Genomic DNA, 17,421 nt, shown 5'->3' with positions numbered 1-17,421 from the left:
TGGAGTACTATTGGAGATTTCATTTTTTTCCAGTTTTCATTGTCATTGTTGCTAATATTAGAAATTATGTTATGGTAAATATGCTTTATAACTAGGTCATTTTGTATAATTATAATTGTTACTTAGAGGTATTCATAGAGGCAGAATTGCTGAAACAGATGATCCATCAGTTTAAAACATGTTTCTACAGACTTTTAACACATTTTTGACGAAATTCTCTTCAGCAAGTGCTATATCAATGTGTATTTCTAGCATCTGTTTACATATTGTCCATTTCCAAATGAATTTCATCATATTTTAAGAATTTGATGGGCAAAAATGGTATTTCATTGTCTTAATTGGATGTTTGTTCTTAGATCAAACTCTAAATAATTTCTTTTTTAATGTTTATTTATTTTGAGAGAGAGAGTGAGAGTGAGAGAGAGCAGGACCAGGGAATGAGCAGAGAGAGAGGGTGAGAGAAAATCCCAAGCAGGCTCCACGCTGTCAGTGCAGAGCCCCACTCGAGGCTCAGTCTCACAAATGGGGAGATCATGACCTGAGCTGAAACCAACAGCCCAACGCTTAACTGACTGAGCCACCCAGTGGCTCAGGTGCCCCTGAATAATTTCTTGTCCATTGAATTTATATTCATGCTATTCACATTTTTAGCCTGTTTTTTTTCTTGATAATTATTTTTTAAAAACAAAATTTAAGTGTATTTTTTATATTCAAAAGCTATTAACATTTTATCACATGGTACTGATTTCTTCTTCAGTATTTATTCTCCAAATAGAAGTTTATCATTGATTTTTCTTTGCACTGTTTCCATATTCTTCCCATTAATCTCTTTCTGTGATCTACAAGCAGTTGGTGTATAATAATGCTAATAATGCCTTCATGATAAGGGCATTGTAAGAACTGATTACAGGGCTTTATGAATTTTTAGGCAAGGGAGAGGGCAAAGGTTGTATATAACCCATCTTCGTCTTGTATGTGTGTAGTTCTCAGTAGGAATTGAAGTAGACTAATACAATCTCTGTACCCCATTCTTGCAGACACCCACAAAACTGCATATATTTTCTACCATGTGCTGTAGCATGAAGAACCTATTTGCTATTTCTTGTATATTCTTCAAGAGCTTTTGCACTATTGTTTTATAGTTCAGACCCAGGGCAAGCAGCCAAACCTGGGTTTGAATTCAGGCTTCATTCTACCAGCTTCCTAGTTATGTGATCTTCAACAAAACCTCAGACTTCCCATCTATAAACTAGGGGTTAAGCAGTATCTATTGCACTGATAATGTCATAAGACTTAGAATAGACTTAAGTCTATTAGAGTAGACTTAAGTCTACTCAATATGAGGTAACCAAATAACATGCACTTGATAAATGGCTATTATTATTATTTTTATCAATCAAAGCTAGTCAAATACTCCAGATGAAGTGTAGTACTATAACTGTTAGAGCGTAAATTATTACCTATTGTATCATTTACTTTATTTTGTGTTACCTGTGTTCCTTCTGTAGAAAAACATTATGAAAAGATATCCAAGTGTTTAAGGGCACGTTTTTTTGACAAATTTCATAGGAATAAACAACAAAAAAATCTTACTGATTTAAATGTTATAAAGAATAGTAATGAATATTATGCTTATTTTAAAAAATCATAACAAAGAGGTAGTATGTTAATCTTAAATAGTAAATAAATCCCTGATTTATTTATTTATTTATTTATTTATTTACTTGTTTATTACTATCTTAATAAAAGCCCAATTAAATGAAATATTTGATAGAAATAAGTGACTATAAAAACATTTAGGAAATCTGTATGTTTATATTAACAAGAAAAAGAAAAATGTTACATACATTTTTAGCAGTCACAGTTGAGTTAATTATAGATAACTTACACATTTAAAACAGTAATTAAGCCAAAGTCATTATAAATTTATTCACATTATACTTTTCCAAATTTCTGTCTCTTCAATACTTTTACTTGTGGGATGTTATTTCCTACTGATAATACTCAATATAAAATTTTGATAATTTTTTAAAAAATTTTTTTCATGTTAATTTATTTTAGAGAGAGAGAGAGAGAGAGAGAGAGAGAGAGAGCATGCATGTGCTCACGCACAGGAGGGACAGAAAGAGAGGGAGAGAATACCAAGTGGGCTCGGCTCTGTCAGTGCAGAAACTGACGCAGGGCTCAGGCCCACGAACCGAGAGATCATGACCTGAGCCGAAATCAAGAGTTGGATGCTTAAGCGACTGAGCCACCCAAGCGCCCCTTGATAATGTTTTGTATTTTTTGCATCTAATGTTTGACATTAGCTGAAGACCAGATGTACATTTTTAGGCTAAACATTCAGAAGTTGAATTTTAATGAGTATTAAGTATAAGATTACATTTCTCAAGTATTTCTCCTTGCTCTTTGTATACAGTATCAAAACCATATATTGGAAGAAGGTAGCAGCCCAGTCATTGGGTATATAAATGGGTAGGTGCAAATACATAAGGGAGAAGGGGGATATCTGTGAGTTAATGCAATGAAATATCTATGACATATAAATATTATTATTTTGTTATAAATGGAATACAGAAAGGTAGATAATGTCTTAAACAGTCACAGTTAACATTGCACAGTAAAAGACTGGATTTCCTGATAATATTGCTAAATTCACCAAATTACTGACAAGTTATTTTCAAACACATTTGGCATTATTCTACATTATGGTAGAATAGTAATGACAGTAACAATGGGTATCTAAAAAGAAATACACTTTGATGAGACTTGTCAATCTTTAGACACTTATGGAAACACAAGGAAAAAATGTGACAAACCAACTTTATCGACTACTTCAGTTTACTTTACTATTTAGAATATCTGTGTAATAACAGCAGAGAAATATCTCCTTTAAAGCTGTGTTATATTTTCAAGGTTGGTCTTTAAGGAATTTCAGAATAGGCATAATTGTGATACAAATAAGAGAAGGTGAATTTTCTATCAAATAAGTATTTGCAGTTGACCTACATGAGAACAGACTTTTCTAATTGCTTTAAGAGCTTCCTGACTAAAGAAATGAAGAAAGTTACTCTTTTATGAAAATGTTGTAATGCTTATACTCAAATCCTCTGTGATTTTTAAAAATCAGTATTTAATCAGCATACTAATACAATTGCAAACCAAAAATTAGTTATTACATTATAATTTATTGTTTTCAAAAATTGTGACCAGGGGTGCCTGGGTGGCTATTGGTTAAGTGGTTAAGCCTCCAACTTCGCTTCAGGTCATGATCTCGCCATTCATGAATTTGAGCCCCGCATCTGGCTCTGCTGACAACTGGATCCTGCTTTGGATTCTGTGTCTCCCTCTCTCTCTCTGCCCCTCCCCTGCTCATGCTCTGTCTTTCTCTCAAATATAAATAAATATTAAAAAAATTTTTTTTTAAATTGTGAAGTCTTTTTAATTCTTTTTTTTAAATGTTTATTTATTTTTGACACAGAGAGAGAGACAGAGCATGAGCAGGGGAGGGGCAGAGAGAGGGAGACACAGAATCCGAAACAGGCTCCAGGCTCTGAGCTGTCAGCACAGAGCCTGACGTGGGGCTTGAACTCACAGACCACGAGATCATGACCTGAGCCAAAGTCGGACACTCAACCAACTGAGCCACCCAGGCGCCCCAGTCTTTTTAATTCTTGTGTGTGTGTCTGTCAGGTGTATCAAGCTACATTTTAATTTTTTTTTTTTTGATATTTATTTTTCTTTGAGGGAGAGGGAGACAGATCGTGAGCGGGGGAGGGGCAGAAAGAGAGGAAGACAGAATCCGCAAGCTCCAGGCTCTGAATGGTTAGCACAGAGCCCGAAGAAGGGCTTGAACTCGTGAATGGCCAGATCATAACCTGAACCAAAGTTGGAGACTTAACCGCTTAACTGACTGAGCCACCCAGACGCCCCGTGATTAGCCTTAATAAGCTTTATTGCAGTAATTTGTGTTGCCCAGAATTTTCTTCGTTTCAAAACTGAAAGTTCCATGTCCTGAGAATGTCAGCCTGGTCACAGGTCATTTAAATACATGTTGCCATAAATACACAAGATAACAAAATAAAACCAACAATGCACCTGTTGCTATGAGTCTTAAAATTTTGAATTCATATTAAAAAGGGCAAAATTGATTTAATTATGCTGGTTCTAAGACTATAGTGTTTGTCCAAAGTATGTTTAAAAGAAAAAAAAATTAAGTGTGTCTTAATATAGGTTATAACAATGATCAAAATTTACCTTAATAAGATACTTACTTCTGTAAAAATTCTTCATAGCCACATATACTTAGAAGATGATCTTTGGGGAATAATTCGTCATTTGTGGAAAAATGTAGAACCTCTGCAATTAGGTCTTTGACAAGATAATTAGCTAAAAACAAAGGTGAATAATAAAAAGTTAATAAGAGCTTATCATATATTGGCTGGGGAAAAGGTTTTGAGCACAAAAAAGATATACACATTATGAACTATAACTGTCTAGCTCCATCAAGAGGAATTAAAATGAGATGCATCTCATTTATTAGTCTCATTAAATTTGGAGGTACTTTTGAAAATACTGTTTGCATTTTCTTTGATCAATCTGTCTTCACATTACTGATGGAGCCTGGTATTGTATTCCTCATATTAAAACCTGAATATGCTGTGACTCTGCAGAAAAAGTGTTCTACCCTGAGTGCTCACAGAGACTTGGGAAATGCCAAGGACATTGTATAGTGAGTGATAGTGGCAAGCGAAGAGTCCAACCTAAATCTGTCAGATTCCAAAGCTTGTGCTCTTGATGATTCTAAGTCTCCAAAGTTTATTGTTCCCCATGTAGGAATCACCAAAGTTTCCATCTTGGGCAGCATTGTGATAACTTTAATGAGCATGTGCTTTTTTTCTACACTTTCTCTGGAGCTCAAAGTGTAAGCATACTGTTGGATACATATCCTTTGGCTTTACATTCTGTAATCTCCCCACTAAGCTCTTACATACATATGCTACTTAGTAGTGACCAGCACCGTACTGAGTTTACAGTAATGGTTGTCTATGAAATAGTGCAGGGCTCATTTACCATCATAAATGATAATAGTTGAAAATTGTATATATATATATATATATATATATATATATATATATATATATATGTCTCCATGCTTTGAATGTGAATTCATGGTCACAATCAATGAAGAAAGTAAAAACGGACTGTACTGATGACCATTAATCAGAATTTGAACAGCATATTGCAAACACTCAGTTGTATTCATCTGAGTTGTATTTAGTTTGCCATTATCTGTTTACTTTGCTATGTCTTCTTTTTCTGCCATACCCTTCTGTTTGGAAAAAATGTTTTTGACACAAACTGGCTAACAAAATGTAGTGCAATTGGTATTGCCGAACCTGCCACAAAAAAAGGTGGTGGGGGGGGGGCGGCGGGGAGAATAATACTGGATTTAAAAGTGTGGGTTTTTACATTTTTTAAAGCGTGTTTATTTATTTTGAGTGAGAGAGAGAGAGAGGGAGGAGCAGAGAGAGAGGGAGAGAGAGAGAATCCCAAGCAGGCTCCTTCTCAGTGCGGAGCCCAACGTGGGGCTCGGTCTTACAACCACAAGATCATGACCTGAGCTGAAATCAGATGCTTAACTGACTGAGCCACCCAGCCGCCCCTAAAAATGTGGGTTGTATGATAGATCAAGGTATTTTCTAAGAAATGGCTAGAGAAACAAATGGTAAAGATAATCATGGAATTAAGGGTTGTGGAAATGCTTTGACCTGGGAGAGAGTTATCTTAAACACCCTGTTGCTTGGGAATAATGACTGAAATAGTATGATTGCAACTAGAAGAAAATATGGCCACAGCAAAATCATGACTGTAAGAGCATTGACAAGGAGGGGAGAAAATTGCCAGTATATAATGGCAGGAAAATATCTCCAGGGATATCAGTTCATTTTAATTAACTTGACTCTCCCATTTCCAGGCTGCATCCCCTGTGCTATAGGGGGCATGCATGAAATCATTATTTCACTACATCTTTCCATTCTGCATGGTAGACTCCATAATCCAATTTCTACTATTACTTCTCCCCTGTGCTTCAGCTTAATTATCGCCTACTATCTGTTTCATGTCACTCTTTGAATGTTTCATTATTACTTCAAATTAGACATATTTAAACCTGAAATTATCATCTTTCTCCTTGAAGTCAACCATTAAGTATCTATGATTAAATTTCTCATCCATATTGTAAGTGAACAAGTACTGTGACCTCTTTTAAGTAGATTTTATACTTGTACCTTCAGTTTGGCAGCTAATATAATACTTTCCCCAATTTCTTGTACTCTTCCACTTTATGCAGCCCTTCTCAATCTGTTGACTGTATTGCCTACCATATAGAAGAGGCTAATGCCCATTTGAGATTCTTTAATTAACTACCTGTGCATTAAATCTAGTCTTTTATACATCATTCTCTACCTCTTTACACATCTTGTGAGATATAAGTATTTTGACTTTTTTACTATATTCTACTTCTTAATCTCAGATTTTTCCTACCCTAGGTTCTATTTCCATCGGTTAAATCCCCTATTTTTTATTTAAAGAAATTAATGTTTATTTATTTTTAAGAGAGAGAGAGAGAGAGAGACAGAGAGAGAGAGAGAGAAAGTGGGGGAGGGGCAGAGAGAGGGAGACACAGAATCTGAAGCAGGCTCCAGGTTCTGAGCTGTCAGTCCAGAGCCTGATATGGGGCTCAAACTTGTGAACAGCTCATGACTTGAGCCAAAGTCATATGCTTAACCAACTACACCACCCAGGCGCCCCTACCCTTTCTTTTATATATTCAATATTCTCCATGGTAAAGATGATTTTGTTTTTTCTTAAAATTTTTGTTTTTTCTTAAAATAAAATCTCCCCTTACACATTTCATTACATTAAGATAGTATTTTTTTAACCTTCCCAATATTGCCAAACTTCTTAGTAGATAACTTTTACAAACAGTTGTAAATCACTCTTTAATCTTTGCAAACTGGTTTCTACTTCCAACACTTTGCATGTCATAAATGGCCTCCTAATACAGTTCTGACCATGCATCATCTAAATCTAAAATGTAGTTGAAAGTAAAGACACTCTAGAGAAACTTTGTACTTGTAAATAAGGACACAGGAATCATCTTCATTGAAATGATGGCTGAAGATTGTGGAACACAGAATTCTTTGCATAAAACACCTACTTCTCTAGAAGGATTCTATTTCTTCACTCTTGGGGAAACAGTATTCTTTTTGGATGAAAATGCCTTATCCTCATCCATCTTGTCCTCTTTATTTATCTAGATTTCATTATTCTCTAAATTTCTAGCAACAACATCTTTTATTGAAGTCATTCTTGATATACTCTTCAGATACACTATTTTGTTCTTTAGAGCACATCTGTATTTACTAGTAAAACACTTAAAGTGGTGAAAGGATCACAGTTTTAGCATAAAGATGATTTCATAGTGAAGGTATTTGAAATCTTATCTGAACTTTTATTATCTGACTAAAGCAGAGACTCCCTAAAATACAGCTTCCACTAACTTCCTTCTGAGGGAATTTCCTATAAATTCCAGGAAGGAGACAGATTGCCCATCCACTAGATGGTTCCTAGTTTCTTAGTGAAGCTCTAACTGACACACCTCAACACACACACATATACACGCTTTTACATTAAATTGGTATATAAACCTTTACCTCTGGGTATTCAGCAGGTTACTCATTATTGAGTAACCCCTCCATGCGTATGTAAATAACCTTGCCTTTTCTCCTATTAATCTATTATCAGTTCTGTCACAGCCACCACCCTCATCCCCTTCAAATATAAGTAGATAGGGGAAAAATTTTCCTCCCAACAGTGGCACACGCTCTGTATGTTTTCATGAAGGTGTCCTTTCCTTCTCTCCTTCTTCCTCCTTTTTCTCCTGTACTTCACCCCTTCCTCCTCCTCCTCTTCCTCCCCCTTGTAAATATCCTTGACAGCGCAGACATCCTCTTTACCACTATACATCTCTAACACTAAACACAATGACCTAATCACTTTCCTGAAACTTCTCATAAAAGTCAGAAATGGCCTCCAACTGGCCAAATTCAACAAAAGAACATGCAGAGAGAGAGAGAGAGAGAAAGAAATGTTAGAAATTAAATACTGTAAATTAGAAGAAGAGAAGTGGTCTCCCTAGTTTACAGTTATTCCTCTCCTCTCCAGCAACTGATGCCAAGATGATACAGATTGTGATTGACTCAGGGTTCAACACCACTGATTTTGGCTGGGCAATAAGAATCTTGCTTTTTAGAAATTTGGAATTGGATCTAATAGAGAGATTAAATTTTCTGTAGGTAAACTGGCCAAATAGCATTTAAGCTTGAGAACTTGGCTTTCCATATGTTCTGGAAAAGCAAGGGAAATGAGTCAGCAGTAAACAAGGGAAACATGAGAAGCAATTATATAGAAGAGATGAGGTGAGATGCATACAGGAATTTTGGACTGCTTGTTCATCTGTGCCTTTAGTACGTTCCTGAATCTGCTGAATTTTTACTCTAAAATTCTGTAAGAAATCCCTATATTCTTTAAGAATTTTTTTTCTTTTTAAGGAAGCAGAAGTTGGTTTTTGTTAGTTTCAAACCAGATGGTCCTAACTAAATATTCCAACATAACATTGCTGTTTGTAGCCATCTGTACTAACTCAGAATCTTGACTAGAGTAAGAAAAAAAAAAACCAAAGTAATAATAATATTAATAACAATCACTAAAAGAAAATATTTGTTATTATTTGCCAAGAAAAAATAGCTCATATGTAGAAACTCATTAGTAGAAACTAATGTTTAAAGAACTATTATTGTTTTGCAAAATAGTTGACTATAACAGTGAAATATTAAACTTTGGGGCGCCTGGGTGGCTAAGTTGGTTGAGAGTCAGACTCTTGTTTTCGGCTCAGGTCATTATACCAGAGTCATGGAATCAAGCCCCACGTTGGGCTCTGTTTTGAGTGTGGAGGCTGCTTGAGATTTCTTGTTCTCCCTCCCTCTTTATCTCTCCCCAGCTCATGCTCTCCCCCCCTTTCTTTCTCTAATATATATATAGATATATATTATATCTATAACATATATTATACATAATATAATATATATTATACATGATACATATATTTAATATATATTAAAATTATTAAACAACTTTAAAGAGATTCTAAAACTCTAGAAAAAAAAAAAGAATCATCTGATGAGTTTGATAAGATGCAGAATCCAGGTTCCAGGATTCATCCCCAGAGACTGATTGAATGGATCTGCTCATTATTCATAAGGCTCCTATACTTCCTACAGTGAGAATAAAGACTATGTATCAATGCCTATTATTTACATTCGAATGACATAGTTGTTTCTAATGGTTAGTATTGCCATTTTTATATATATATTCATTCATTTCATTCATATGCTTTATCTATAATCTTTTTGAAATTTAGTTTTGTTTTTAATATGCCAAAAATTTGTTATACTTGCCATCGGGTATTATATAGTAGGAAAGTAAAGTGTTCTGGGCTGAGCTATATGAAGAGAGTTCTTAAAAACAATAGCTCAACAAATGTTCACAAAAGGTTTCCAGCTATTTTCCTCTTAACTCCAGTTTAGGGCAAAATACTAGCATATAATAATGCTTCTTTTAATGCTTTCAGTCTGTGGACTCAAGGCTGTGCATCCTATTAGCTTTGTGTAGATTTTTATATTTATTTTGCAAGGTCGCTTACCGTATGGCTTAAAATGAAGTCGTTGTGTTGAGTTATCAATACAAATATTTATATTAAACTTAGTGTTAGAAAAAAGCTGACATGGAAATGCTGCAGTAGTGCTCCAGATCTTCCCTGAATTCGAATTAATGTCAGCTGCATGATATGTTTCTCTTATCCTGAAAAATATATGGGAAAAAATACTTAGGAGAGATTGTAAGAAACTTCATGTTCAGTTTTGCTTTAGATTTAAAATATGGAAACAATCAGGACGTGATTGGTGGTACAGTGCTATTAACTAGGCCAGATTGGTAAAGATTACAATTATACCAAGACAACCATAAAAGACTGTTCTTTAGATTTCCCCAGGAGCATCTCATTTGAAGCAATTAAGAATATATTGGCATTTATCGGGCATGAAAACTGACTCTGAATCATGAAGCCTTCCTTCATTGACATTACTTTTGAAGCTGAACACCTCCCCTTGGTTTTTGCTAACTTTCTCAAGCTGGAAGTCACTCATTTTGATTTAAGGATTTTGGTAAATAAATTATCTTGTTTGTGTTCCATTGGTAAATACCATTCTTGGCTCAAAATTTTTGGTTTTTACACAAATCTCTGGATTTTACATAAGTAATTTAGCCCAAAAGACATTTGCACAAACTGAACAATTCCTTCTTGCTCCAGTGAGTCAGAGAATTGCAAAATAGTTTATCCTTGGAGCCAGAAGCCTTGAGTTTGAATGCTGACTCTTCCCTTTAGTAATTTTATTTTTTTTATTTATTTATTTATTTTTTTTTTAAACGTTTATTTATTTTTGAGACAGAGAGAGACCGAGCATGAATGGGGGAGGGTCAGAGAGAGGGAGACACAGAATGTGAAACAGGCTCCAGGCTCTGAGCAGTCAGCACAGAGCCTGACATGGGGCTCGAACTCACAGACCGCGAGATCGTGACCTGAGCCGAAATCGGACGTTCAACCAACTGAACCACCCAGGCGCCCCTTCCCTTTAGTAATTTTATTGTCAGAGGCAAGTTATTTGATCAGTTCCTTTGGTTGTACAATTAAGGATATTTATATCTACTTCAAAGGTTTATGGCAAGGATTAAAAGTGAAAATGCATGTGAAAGAGTTTCGTAGAATGTAAGCATATACCCATGTGATGTATCATAACTATCATATATTATTATAGCTGAATCCCTTTTGATTCATGTTATTACCCACATGTAGAATATAACATAAGATTATTTGCAACTTAGGTATTTAAAATGCCTTTGATTATGAATATGAAATTATGTTTTTTGTTAATTGTTCAGACAGCTAAATTTTGTAGTGCTATTCCTGAAGAGAACGTTATACGTTCTGTGTGTAGAATGTATGTCATACATTCGATGTAATGTATCAATAGGAATTACATCCTTAGCATTCATTCACTTTGTGCAGCATTAAAGTAGTGCCATGCTCACTGAGATAGCTTAATTTCTATGCTGTTAAATTCCACAGAAACAGCCCCTTCTTGAGGGGCCTGAAAAATGAAAAAGTGCATGGGCTGGTATGTGCCAGAATCACCTATTTCTGAGTCCCATCCTCATATTTGCTGATTCAATAGATCTGTGGAGGAATCTTCACTTCCCCTACTAACAGTTTTCCAAGTAAGCCATTACTGCTGCTGCTCCATAGCTACAGTTTGAAAACCCATTGTTCAGGATAAATATTTGGGTGTCTCTCCTCTCTTATACCCTAGGATAAAGATCTAGACTCCAACATCTGGTGGAGGAATTTCATGATTTAGTATTCACCATATGATAGGATAGTATTCCATGCATACATGATTTAAGTTTCTCCTGTTTTTCAGGAAATAAATTTAAAATGCAAATTTATGACCTATTCACTCCTAAAACTTTGCTGAGCATCTACTGTGGCCAGAACTTTGCATATGCTATGCCATTTGATTGTATTTTTTACAAAAATATGACACATTGCTTGAAAGATGTGGCTTAAAAGCATGTCAAAAAAAGAAACCAGATCCAACAAGTTAGAGACTCTCTTTAAAGGAATATTGCAAACATTTTAGGTATGTTTAAATATTAAATAAAAACAGACTAAACTGGATACATAAATCCATTCTATTATGACCCTCTTAAAAAACCTGGCTTTCAAACTCAATTTGGTCTTCTTTTGAATTAAGAGGGGTTGGACAGTGCCTAGTACATAGTAGATCTTCAATATGTTGTTGTTGGATGAATAGTATGTGTAAAAAATAATTAAGCATTTATAAATTTAATCATTTTATATATGAGCATACATCAAAAAGGATTATTGAAAACCAAGATAAGTATGTGTAAATATAACCTATCTCTTCCTTTCACTACACTAAAGTTTATTATTATTTGGTCATCTGTTTTAGTTTCATGGTTACTTTGAAAGGAACCATTGAGAAAAATTACATTTAGGAACTCAGAAAATGCACCATGAGCTAGTGACAAACCATCACATAAAGTATTTTGTGTCACTATTACATCCACAAGAAGACTTCATCTGAGAATATTACATTATGTTAAAAAAGGAAGTGATGGGAAGGACTAGTAATAAGTGTTTTGTCAATGGATTTATACTGAGTGATATCTTGTGATATTAAGATGAGCTATTGCTCATGCTTAATGGGTAGAAATGATCATATCTTAGATTTAAAATGTCAAGTTCCTGGCAATGCTTGTCAGTTTGTGACAGTGAGTAGTTTATTCCTAAAAGAATCAATATTGATATCTTTAAAGATGCTAATTTAGCAATCCAAAGAGTCATTTTATTTTATTTTTCTGTGAGCAAGAGTGAGACATTAGTTATTAAATATTTTCATGGATTTGAGCTCCTAGGTTTAGTTTAGTTTAGTTTAGTTTAGTTTTTTTTTTTTTGTCTGTATGCCTTTCAGTTCTTCCAGCAGGGTTACAGACTTTTTAGGACAGAGACCTTGCTTTTCTGTTGGTTTGTTCCACTTTTGAATCTTTCTCATGCATGGACTTGTTATTAGTCATTCAAATAGCCTTTAAATTAATTATTAAATAAATGATTCCAGTCTTTAGTCCCAAATGATCATTTAGCAGGAAGCTGCTATAGCTGATAAATAAGTTAAAGTTTATTTATGTGTATATTTATTATTTTTATAGTAGCTATAAATAGATAAAAATTAAGAGAAGGAAAATGCATGAATTTTTCAAAGCTTTTGGGAACCCTAGCAGCAGAAGAGATGGGGTTATATAAATTTTAACTGCTAATAAGAAATTGGTCTTAAAAAACAGAAGCTAGCTTTATATTATAAGTTCATTTTAAATAAGTAAAAAGGGGACCAGTGATGTTTTTGTAATATCCTCTAATGAACAAATTAGTTTTTCAATGGACAAACACCCATGCATTTGTTCATTATTCTGGAAATTCATTCAAGGTAAGATTGAGTTATTAAAAGGAGGGCAGTCTCATCATTCTAAATAGTATATCCCAGGTAGGAAGGATAAATCTATGCTAATTTGGGATAAATCTATGCTAATTTGGGAGCCAGAGAAGTCAGTCAGTTATGCCATTAAATAAGAAATTAATTCACTGCAAACTAAACTGTCAACAAATAGCAAGGGCAGGTCTGAAATTATTAAACATTTAACTTTAACTGAATTATCAAGAAAATAAAATGATTTGACTAAAACAACAAAAACAATACTAGAAGTTAATCAATGAACTAATTTGTCATGAATTTATATTTTTCACTGTTAAAATATATAAAACTTTAACATTTTGTATTCAAAATTAATCAGTTCAGTGCTGTTATAAAATAGACAAATTTATGCCGGCACAGAAATTTCAAAGTTTCATGAAATAGCAAGACTCACTTTTTTACTTTGTCACAGAAGGAGGCCAGACTCTTATTACTGCCTTGAGGTACTTCAACCAGCTGAATAGAACAACCTGTCAGCTTAAAATAAAAACTGTCAAATTAATATAGTTTGATGTGGAGAAAACATTAATACAATTCTACATTTTTAATTTTGTTTTAAAGAGTCTGTCCGAGGGGCACCTGGGTTGTCTCAGTGTTTGACTCTTGGTTTCGGCACAGGTCAGGAGCTGGCATATTTGTGGGTTCAAGCCCCACATCAGGCTCTGTGCTGACAGCCTGGAGCCTGCTTGAGATTCTTTCCCTCTCTCTCTGCCCCTCCCGCACTTGTACTGTCTCTGTTTCTCTCAAAATAAATAAATAAACTTAAAAAAAAAAAAAAAAGATTCTGTGCGGAAGGAAGAACTTCCCGTCCTATGGTCCTTCTAGCTGGATTTAGAATCAGATTGACGTGAGACAGATTAACAGGAGAAAATCAAATTTAACAGGCATATATATGTATGTATGGGGAATCCACACAGGAAATTCCAAAGACAATGAGGCAACTTGAAGCTTACTTGAGCTAAAGAGACTGGTAGGAGTCTGTGAACACAAAGGGGAGGAAAGCCATTCACAAGATGAAAAGATGTGTTTGAAAACAAAGGTTGCCTTATTTTCTAGATAAATTCCTTGGGTAAAGGGGAGTCTCTGTTAATAATTCTCTTCTTTCCAATGTAAATTCAGGCAGTTATGAGGGAAGCAAAGTTTTTCCTGCATCTGCTGTGTATTTATTACTTTCAACTTGAAATAAACTTTATGCCCAAGTGGCACATTTTGGGTTATCCCATCGTACATCCCTTCAATTCATTCTGTATTTATTTATCATTTATTTAATTATTTATTTATTTATTTATTTATTTATTTATTTATTTATTTATGTGGATTTTTTAGGTGAGGTAATGCATACAGAAAAATGCATGAGTCTTAAATAATATAATTTAAGTTTTGAGGAATGTATACAACTGTGCTATCAACATCACAATAAAAATATAGAACATTTCCATCACTTTAGAAAGTTCCCCCACATCTCCTTCTATCAAACTACATTTATTTGGTAACTACTATTCAGATTATTCAGATTTCTAACATCATAGATTAAGTGTGTGCCCTCCTTTCTGGTTTCTTTCACTTAAATGATATATATTTTTAAATTTTTCTATGTTGTCACACATCAGTTGTTCATTTTTTATTGCCAATTAGTACTATTCTGTTGATGAATATTTCACAGTTTCATAATTTGTTTATCCATCTTCCTGTCAATGGGCATTTGGGGTGTTCATAGTTTTTATAAGGAAAACTATTAATTTTTACATACAAGTATGTATAAGGACCTGTGTTTTATTTCTTATGAAAAAATCCATAAGTGACTCCGTCAGAAGGTGGGTACATGATTAACTTTAAATGGAGTAATTTTTGTTTGTATATATTGAAGCTATTATTAGGTACATAACACATTTACATTTGTTGTATTTTGTTGTAATACATTACATTTGTTGTATTTTCCTGATGAACCTTGTTGTCATTAAGAAATGACCCTTTTCTTTCTCTAATAATGCTCTCCCTTGAACTGTACTTTTTCTGGTATTAATTAATAATAATAATAAAATAAAGCTTTTTGTTTGCTGATCAAAGGCTAAATCTTCTGTTTCATTTATTTTCAACTTATATGTACCTTTCTTAAGTTCATCTGTTGTAGTAGTAGTTACATTTCTTTTATCTAGTTTGTCGATTTTTCTCTTTTACTTAGAATGTGTACTCCATTTATGGAGTATATTTATCGATATTATTGGATTTAAGACTGCCATATTCATTTTTGTTTCTATTTGTTTATCATTTATTTTTCTATTTTTACTTCCCTTCTTTTTTGGTTTATTTGATTTTGTTTTCTTATTTAATTCTGTTGGATTTTTAGTTTTTCTTCTCAGTATTATTTTTTTTAATAGCTATACTTAGAAATGACTATATGCATCCTTAACATATCATGGTGTACTTGGAATTAATACTGTACCAATGCAGTTAAAATGAATGTAAGAATTCATAATAGCTAATAATGTTTACCCCTTCCATCCTTTATGCTATTGTTGTCATGTATTTTTCATCTCTCTATATAAAATAACTCTCAGTTAAATGCTGTTGTTTGCTTTAAACAGCTATCAAAATTTAAAAGTAGTTTTTCCTATTTACTAATATATTTACCATTTTTACTGCTGTTTTTTCGTTTTTAGATTCCATCTGGTGTCATTTTCCTTGTACTCAAAGCATTTTAGTATTTTTGTGTGCATGTTAGCTGGCTAATTTCTCTCAACATTTGTTTATATGATATCTTTATTTTATTTTATGTTTTGAAGTATATACTCAATTGATACAAAAGTATAGATATACATACATACATATATATGTATATATATTTTCTGTGTGTATAAATATGGATATATATCCTTTAAAATGTCATTCCATTGTTGGGGTACCTGAGTGGCTCAGCTGATTAAGCATCAGACTCTTGATTTCGGCTCAGGTCGTGATCTCACGGTTCCTGAGATGAGGCCCGCGTTGGGCTCTGTGCTAACAGTGCAAAGCCTGCTTGGGATTCTCTTTCTCCCTGTCTCTCTCTGCCCCTCTTCCACTTGCAGGCATGTGCTCGCTCTTGCTTTCTCTCTCTCTCTTTTCCCAAAATAAATAAATAAACTTAAAAAATAATTTTAAAATGTCATTCCATTGTTGTCTTGCTTCCATTGTTTCTGATAGAAATTTGCTTTAATTCAGATTATTGTTCTGCTGTGTGAAATGTTTTCCCTCTCTGCTCTCTTTTATGATTTTCCTTTACCTTTTGTTCTCAGGTATTTGAGCATGATTTGTCTACATGTTATTGCCTTTGTATTTACTCTGTCTGGGACTTGTTCAGCTTCTTAGATCTATAATTTGGCATTTTATACCAAATTTGAGAAATGGTCAGACCATTATTTCTTTAAGTTGGTTTTCCTATTTTTTCTTTTCCTCTCCGCTAGCATTCCAAAGTTGTCCATATTATCAGCTTCCTTGCCACATAAGTTTGAGTCCTTGCTCATTTTTATATAATCGTTTTATTTTCTCTTCTTTAGTTTGGATAATTTTTCTTAGTTTTCTTTCAAGTTTACTATCTTCCTCTCTGTTATCTTCTATATGTTTTTAAGTACATCTAGTGATTTTTCCATTTCAGATATTGTGTTTTCAGTACTAGAAAATGCATAGTCTTTATTTTTTTGTAGTTTCTGGCTTCCTCTTGAGATTCTTCATTGGTCTACTCATTATGTCCATCTTTTACTTTATCTACTTCAACAGTGATAACCACCTTAAAGTCTCTGTTAATTTCAACATCTGAACTATGTCAGGATCTCTTTGAATTGACTGGGTTATTTTCTTGATTGTGGGTCAAAATTCTCTGCTTCTTTACATATCTGTGCATCTATTATTATATGTTCAGCATTATAGATGACACACTATAAATTGTGTTGTCTTTTTTACAAAGTATACGATTTTTCCCTGGAAGGCAGTTAAGATCTTTTTGGTCTCTTTAGCCTTTATTTCATTTTTTGTTAGGCCATATCTATTTTGGCAGGTACAGCATTCACTCTAGAGTATATGTTTAACACTCTTAAGAGATAGCTTTGGGTATGGGTGCCTGGGTGGCTCAGTTGGTTGAGCGTCCGACTTTGGCTCAAGTCACGATCTCACGTTTCATGAGTTCAAGCCCAGTGTCGGGCTGTATGCTGACAGCTCA

General features: G+C 33.9%; 1 protein-coding gene across 7 annotated transcripts in view; it reads right to left on the bottom strand.

The window, feature by feature from the left end:
* The window catches only part of PIK3C2G (phosphatidylinositol-4-phosphate 3-kinase catalytic subunit type 2 gamma), a 352,007-nt gene that overhangs the window by 307,587 nt on the left and 26,999 nt on the right, over nt 1–17,421 (bottom strand). For all 7 annotated transcript variants that reach the window (XM_042991840.1, XM_042991839.1, XM_007072860.3 and 4 more), the window contains 3 exons: nt 13,624–13,706; nt 9,767–9,924; nt 4,275–4,389 (listed from right to left, as the gene is read on the bottom strand). In XM_042991840.1, the coding sequence (XP_042847774.1) occupies nt 4,275–4,389; nt 9,767–9,924; nt 13,624–13,706 (356 nt within the window). The remainder of the gene's footprint in view (nt 1–4,274; nt 4,390–9,766; nt 9,925–13,623; nt 13,707–17,421) is intronic.

Source organism: Panthera tigris, chromosome B4 (genome assembly GCF_018350195.1).
Source record: "Panthera tigris isolate Pti1 chromosome B4, P.tigris_Pti1_mat1.1, whole genome shotgun sequence".
In the NCBI taxonomy this organism is placed as follows: Eukaryota; Metazoa; Chordata; class Mammalia; order Carnivora; family Felidae; genus Panthera; species Panthera tigris.
Note: the sequence above shows the minus strand (reverse complement) of the source record. Positions and strands in the feature narration are given on the sequence as shown.